This window comes from Phaseolus vulgaris, chromosome 8 (genome assembly GCF_051622355.1).
Source record: "Phaseolus vulgaris cultivar YP4 chromosome 8, ASM5162235v1, whole genome shotgun sequence".
NCBI classification, from domain to species: Eukaryota; Viridiplantae; Streptophyta; class Magnoliopsida; order Fabales; family Fabaceae; genus Phaseolus; species Phaseolus vulgaris.
In genome coordinates, this window is record NC_143505.1 from 42,977,244 (window position 1) to 42,985,175 (window position 7,932).

Sequence of the window (7,932 nt, forward strand, 5' to 3'; positions counted from 1 at the left end):
AATCCAAGTATGAGGGGAGCTAGATTGTCCCCATTTACCAGTAAAATATCAATCTTGGTGGTGGAGAGATCTAGTAAAGGTGTGTAGGGAGGGAGGTGGAGAAGGGTGGTTCCAAAAGGAGGTTCATTGGGTACTAGGTAGGGGAGATAAGGTTAGATTTTGGGAAGATGCGTGGATTGGAGACACAAGCCTTAAATCCTTGTTCCCTAGATTGTATTCTCTTTCGGCAAATAAGGAGCAAAAAGTTGAAGAGGTTGGGATGTGGGAAGGCTTGGATTGGAAGTGGAGGTTAGGATGGAGACGTGACAAATTTGAATGGGAATCGGAGTTGGAAGAAATTTTTTCTCAACACCTAGTGGGGGTTGATGTAAAGCAAAACAAGGATGATGTTAGAGTTTGCGGGGAAGAGAATCTGGAGAAGTACTCAGTCAATGCAGCTTATAAAAGTTTATCCGTTGGACGTGGGGGTACCTATCATGCAGCTTTTGAATACCTTTGGAAAGCTAAAGTGTTTCCCAATGTCTTGTCAACATATTGGAGGGGCTTTAGTAAATAGGATCCCAACTAGGGAGGGGCTAAGTAGAAGAGGAGTACAACTGACTTCTCTAGCTTGTGTGCTATGTGAAGTGAAGGAAGAATCTTGTCAGCATTTGTTCCTAGAATGTACTTATGCACAACAGGTTTGGTCCTTATGTCTTAAATGGTTAGGTATCACGCTAGTTTAGCAAAATAGCCTCAAAGATCACTTTCTGAGTTTCCACATACCTCAAGCTAGTTTCAACCAAAATTTGGTCTTAAAAGGTATTTGGGCTACCATTGTGAGGTGTATTTGGGACCAAAGAAATGCAATTATTTTCAAACAAGATGTAGTTGATGCTGAAGAGATTCTGCAAATGGCACAGTTTAAGTCGTGGTTGTGGATGAAGTATAGAGCTTCTTATAACTCTCATTCGTTTACGGATTGGTTACTTAATTCGTTTGTCTGCTTAAAAAGCATTAATTAGTGGGGTTTTACTCTGGAGGCAGAGGGTGGTAAGGGAATCTACAAAAGAAGGGGAGGCATTTAAGTATGGGCTAGTAAGAAGGAGTAATGAGGTTGCGGACAAGTGAAGTCGGTTTTGGTTTATGCAAAAGGTTATTCTTAAACACAAGTATTTCTAGGTTGTATCTGTGTTGTTGGCGTGAGTCTGGTGAACAATTTTGTGGAGGTTTTGGGATGTTATAGGATTCCTTCAAGGCCGTATGTAGTACAGTTTTTAATGCTCTGGGGAGGGAGCGTGAAGCACATATGCTTTTTTGTCTCTCTGCGAATTCCAGGAAGTATCTTTGTAGTGCAAAAACGCAAGAATAGATTTGGTTTTCTGTTTTGAATCTGTCATGGGTGTGGTTATCCTCTGTTCACTGCTTTATAGTTTGGCAGGAACAACAGTAGCTGGTTCTGGCCTAGCTTGGAGGATCAGGTTTTCACGGGAGTAGGGTACTGGCAGGAGTTTAAACGTTCCTATGCTGTGCTTGGATTTGTTGGTTTGCTTTTTGCCTTAGTTACAGGAACAACAACTTGGGTTGCCATCTGGATAATTGGGAAAGGAATTTACAGGGTCAAAGGTAATGATGTATGGAACTGGAAGATAGCTGATCCTGCAGATGCTTGAAATGGTTTGCTGCATAATTGTCTGGATATGATTCTATGTCTGTATTATTTTGTTAATTGCTGCATAATTTGTTGTTGTATATGGTTTGGTATGGTTGTTGTCACATACGATTCTGTAATGCTGCTTTTCTTTGGTTTTCATTTGGATGCTGTTGTATGTAGCTCTAGTTATAGGCTTTATTCCTCCTTTTTTGGGTTTGTTATGTTGTAGTTTAAGTCATTTATGGTTTTTGTTCTATGTGTTAAGGAGGAGTAACCTTGGAGTTTTATGTATACGGGTTGGGATACCCCTGAAGTATCGCTTTTAATTTAATTTATTCATTGCTGATAAAAAAAAATCTAGGTTATACATGCTCATCAACTTCACTTCATCCTAATACATATGCTCATTCATAAAATTTCTTGACCCCATTAGAACCCGACAAAGTCTTGCAACTCAAACAAGAAGACATTCTTACTCATAAAAAATGACAAAAACAGAATAAAAAAAGCTCTTTCATTATTAGAAATAAGAATCACTCAAAGAGAAGACTCCAAAAATTCATCCCTACTCACATTGACTAACCTCTATCTATAAGAACAAGAAGCAAGTATCAAACACCGCAACCTTCTATAATCGATCGTTTTCATCTTACAATCACGAGGACACAAACCTTCTTCTCATGAACATCACAATAATCATCAAATTTCCATAATTCCTTAGGTATCTCATAAAGGTTCTGGACTCTTTGTCGACATGAATCCAACAAGACGACAACAAAGAAATGATTTTTAATCACATTGGATAACAATTAAAGTAAGATTAAAGATGATGTGGATTTATCATCTAAGGCCCATATAGGTAAAATTCCACTAAGAGTAATATAAATATGTGACCATCTTAATGAGGGGTAATTTATAATGTACGTATTTTATTACTCTACTAACTTGAACATTAAAGTGTGTTAACAGAAACATCATACCTAATCTATTAGTATACAAAAAGACAATCACTATTCGATCATTAAAGACAAAAACGACCATTATTGTACCAACAAAACCTAAGGATACTGCAGAATACATAAGAGAAGTTGAAGATAAGGAGTTCATCCTGATTTTGCACTACCATAGTACGATTGAAGTAATTTGAAGATTAATAATTACAAAAGAATGCAGCCAACTAGAAGAGATATCCTTGTAAATGTCCGTTGGTTCATGCAAAGTCTTTTTTTTGGACTTGAATACTCGGTTATTTGGACAACACAATCACCTTACTAAGAATCCATAGCACTAGAGAGAACTCGAAGGCAAATAGAGTATGAAGCAATCCTCGATCAAGTGAATACCCATACACCGTTATTCCCCCGTGATTGTGCTGTAAATATGTTACTGTAAAAGTGAAACATCATAAAGTAATTAGTTTAAGCCTAATTTTCAACTGGATTTGAAAAGGAAAAATAAAAATTCATTATACTTTACAATTTTAATTTTTAACTCTTATTTAAATTTAAACTCACTTAAAGTTTGTCGGGTTTGGAAAGATGAAAGTTGTGGGATGACAGATACGTGTATGTTGGAGGAATCATCAGAATCAGAGTCACTAGCGAGGCCCTCAGACACCTGCGTTTTGCAATGCTCTGATTCAGCAGATGCAGTAGTCACCAGCATGTGCCATCTTGTGGCAATTGCGACTATTCCTTGTGCTCTGTGTGTGATTCTTGCTGCTCCCAAAATGCACAAGAAGAACCCACTTAATTGCACTGCTGAACAAATCTGCATACCAACATTGCCTTTCTCAGTTAAGGAATTCCTTTTAGTGATACAAGTTTGTCAGACATGACAACTGAAAAGCCATAGATTCTACTAAACCAGTTTTAAGAGAATAAATATCAAATTAATCCTCCAATGCAGATCAAAATATGTTTGGACATGTTTCTTGAAAAATCTTTGCAGAAAAAAAGTATGAGAAAACCAGAGTGCTTACCACAAGGTCACCAGAATTGAAGAAGGTCTTATCAGATTTGGAAGCCAAAACCAGGAGCAGAGCACCCAAGTGACTAACAGTGATGGTAACTAGAGATCCAATTATGAAGAATCTATACCTATGACTTGTAACCCACAACTGCCTCCTGATCCTCACATGCTCTTTGAATATCACCCCTGCCTCAGACCCACACCCTTCAAACAGCTTGTGTACCCCTTCAAACCTCAGCTTCTGAAGCTCACACGTGAGTCTGAAGAGCACACACAATAACAGGAACACCCCAGTTCTGTAAACCCAACACACCAGCACCAACACAAACACAATTGAGTTGAGAGGGAACCCAGGTGTTATGCCTGGGGTTGAAATCTTCACTGCTGAAAAAAATATTATCTTGTGGACAAGCTCCACCAAGAAGGAGGGTAGGATTATGTATGTCAAGTATCTGAAAGCCTTCTCAAGCTCCCGTGTGTACCCGCGTCGAACATAAACCGTGTCTTCTTGCAAAGCGTCTAGGAACAGAAGCTGCCTAAGGCCATACCTGCATGGACAAACATCACTCAATCAACTAATAACAACTCAATAAATAAATAGATGCACACCTAGCCATTCATTTCGCCAGACCTTCATTTAGGCTTCATTTAATTTTCTAAAAAATAAACTGTGCTAATTACTTTGTTGTTGTAATAAGCTTTTAGAAAACGGCTTTTCAATCTCAATGTCAAAATTTAAAACCTTGATTTCAAGTGCTTTTATATATATATCCTAATGGCAAGCTGTTTATGAACTTTTGTTTTCTTACCTTGAATCAACTCACTTGGATTTGAAAATCCTTTTACCTGTATTTGGAATCATAATAGTATATACCTTTTAAGAGCCGTGTATTACGTGCTTTACATTAACTGTTATATGCATGTATTGAAGTCTTATTCGTTTCATTTCATCTTAAAAATAAAAAACAATGAAATAAGAACATAATAAGTATTCTCTCCTTATTATAATTATTGTAGTTTTAATTATCTGGAAAAATTTCAAGTAAATTTATCTTCTCAACTTTGAAATGAAGCGGTATTTATTATTTTCCTATCTTATACTTAAATTAATTCTTTTATTTAACTTAATTAAAATATTTATAAAAACAAAAAAAAAATATTTCAGTAAATCTATTTTAAAATGGGATATTCTGATTTTGTTGTTAATATTATGAAAGAATTTTAATTAAAATTTTGGATGGAAGGATCACCTAACAGTCTTGCACCTATGAGACTTAGACACTTCTCTTAAATGGTGTATCCGTGTCGGACACACGTATCGGTATCGACACTCGTAGGACACTTATCAGTCAAGTGTTCAATTTAAAAAATATTTGTTGAATTTTTTAAAATTCTAACACAGTTCTAACACAATTTTAAAAGGTATAAATACAATAATTTTCTAAAAACTCAAATTTATTGTATAAATTTTTATTATGATTATAAAAATAAGGAACAAATTCTTTTGAACCCGTCATGAAAAATATCTTCATGCTTCCAAAAGAATCTCAAACATACTTTTGCACATAAATATTTATTTTCAATTTATTTAATTCAAAATTATATAATATATAGATTCGTGTCTCCGTGTCCTATATTTTAAAGATTATACGTATCTCCGTGTTCGTATCCATATCGTGTCAATGTCCACATCTCTATGTGTGCTACATAGCTTGCACCTCAAGACAATTTCTCTTGTTTTTTAAGTAGTGCTTAGAAGGAAAAAATAGATATGGAGATAAAGTAGAAGAAATGGAAGAACTTGACGTTGATGAGAAAGAAAGAAATATAAAGAACAACAAAGGGGGTTGTTGGGTTTGAAAAGAAGTTGAAATATGTAAAGCTATTTAAGCAGAAATATTTCAGTGCAAGACATATATACACACACGATGAGGTGTTTGGTTTGGTACCTTCTGAAGAAACTGGAGATTGTAAAGAAGGAAATAATGGCGAGGCCAGATTCAGGCAGTTGAACAAGCTTGTTGAAGGAGAAGGGGTCATCTTCTGGAGCGGAGGAAGGGACTTCAACGAAGATAGAGGTGAGAAGAGGAACAATGATGGTGAAGAAGATGAAAGTCACGTAGGATATTAGTTTTCCAACGCATGAAGAGTGGTCAAGGGCACACCACTTGAGGCTGATGCGAAAGTTTCGCAGTTCATCGAAGATCATGGACTTTGATCTCGCGTATGATGGCTGTAGGAGCAAGGGAAGAGTGTTATTTATGGGTGAGAACTGGTGGGGTGGAAGTTCTTCATTTGGGTGGTTTTCAGCAAAAGACACTCTTCTGTTGCAGGGTTCAATGTCAATGCTTGTGTTGTTGGTTTTGGAGGGATTCATTGTTGTTGAGAATGTTGAATAGAGACAGCCTTTTTTTGGTGAAGAAATATTGTGGGAGTTGTGTTTATTTCTACTCTGATATTGGGATTAACTACTGCAGTGCAGCGTCTCCACTAATTAAGAGATGACGATGTAAAGTTGTAGTACTGGAACAATTTTTTTTTACTTAAAAACTAATGTATTAGAGTGCTCTAGATTTAGAAGCAAAGGATGTGTATAACTTGTCGTGTATCTTCACTTTAATGTGGAACTTTTTGGAAGTTTTACGGTATAGTTGAGGAGAACTAGACACAAGAAAAAAGGTAGAAAGCAGAAACCTTGCTTAATCTCGTGAGTTTTCTCTTTTGCCTTGTGCTAGAGGTTTCAGTTTCAAGCCAAGAATAAAGGGTATTGGAGGAGACGACACTGGACAGAGATAAAGGTGTAAGTTGTCGATTTCATTCTCAATTTCTTTTGTCATTGCAGTTGTGAAATGGAACTTCTTTAAGTTGCTTTTCAATGAAAAAGATCTTCATGAATAATTGCTAATAAAAAAACTGTCGTATAAAAATAACAATAATTTCCTTTTAAACAAGTGACACGCACATATATATCCAGTAAAATAAAAGGTATTACTTTATTAACTTGTATTAACAATTCTATACCACACAACTCTCAAAATGGACACCTAATTTATGCATTATAAAGGAGAAATTATATTCACAATAATATTAATAGAAAAATATTATTATTATTATTCATATTATTAATACTAATATTATTATTATTTTATTATTATTAATAATAAAATAATAATAATATTAATAATAATATGAATAATATTATTAATAATAATATGAATAATAATAAATATTATTATTGTAAACAATATTATAAAAAAATCATTTAAAATAAATTGGTTTCAAATTTAAAATGAAATAGCTATCAAAATAAATTGGTCTCAAATTAATTTACGTTGCTAATTTTTAATGATTTAACAATTTAAATTAAATTAGTCGTTAAATATAAATATAATTATATAAATTAGCGATCAATTTGATTTTGATTCCTAAATCCCTACAAATCAACGATCAAATTTGATTTTCATAGCTAAATTACATTAATTTAGTGATCGAAATCCAATGAATCGCAAAATACAAAGATATGTTTATAAATTAGTGATTGAATTTGATTTTCATCGCTAATTTGCACGGATATAGCAACCAAAATTAAATTGGTTACTAAATACAAGTATATCACTATACTAATTTAGTGACCAAATTATAATTATTTTATTATTTTAATTATAATTATTTTATTATTACGATTATAATTATTTTAATGCATGACATAGTCTAAAAATTCTAAGGAGGCTAATTTGACTTTTTGGTCTTCTTGGACCTCATGTACATTACAAATTTGTTCAACTTTAGCCTCCCATCTTAGGTAAATGTTGGAGTCACCTTCTCCACTAAAGCTAGGAAGTTTTACATAAGGCAAAGAAATTTTAGGAGCATGGTGTTTATGTTGGCACCTCTCATCAAATTGGTTCAATCTCCATTCTTCATCTTCCTCTGCCATATGGAGTGAAACTCCTTGTAGCTCTTCTATGCTCCCACATCCTTGGTTGTCTTACATGAGCCGTTTCAAGTCTTTGGAGCCTCTCTTCCAATTGTCTCATTTCTTGCTCCTTTTGTGCTAAGGACCTTCTTGCTGCCGCCAACTCATCCATAGGGAATGCCTTTACGAGAGATTGGGGTTTTGATGACTCCCCTGAAGAAAGATGAGCCATAATTCACAAGTGAACAACACAATTAATGAAATAGAAGTTATAAAACACTCTCTCAAGTTTGCGTCACTTTTGGAGAAAAAAAAATCAAAAGGAGAACACTCAAAGAACTCAAAAGAATTTTTTTCTCTCAACAAGGTCTATCTTGGTGTTGAAAAATATTCTCAAGTGAAAGAGGACAAA

At 34.6% G+C, this 7,932-nt stretch overlaps 1 protein-coding gene across 1 annotated transcript; it reads right to left on the reverse strand.

The window, feature by feature from the left end:
* Nucleotides 1-2,537: 2,537 nt before the first annotated feature.
* Nucleotides 2,538-6,188, reverse strand: LOC137826523 (Ras guanine nucleotide exchange factor K). Its single transcript, XM_068632513.2, has 4 exons — nucleotides 5,554-6,188; nucleotides 3,615-4,152; nucleotides 3,148-3,403; nucleotides 2,538-3,019 (listed from the first exon to the last, which is right to left on the reverse strand). Exons 1-4 carry the CDS (start codon nucleotides 5,979-5,981, stop codon nucleotides 2,880-2,882), a joined length of 1,362 nt encoding a protein of 453 aa, XP_068488614.1. The 5' UTR covers nucleotides 5,982-6,188; the 3' UTR covers nucleotides 2,538-2,879.
* Nucleotides 6,189-7,932: the final 1,744 nt, after the last annotated feature.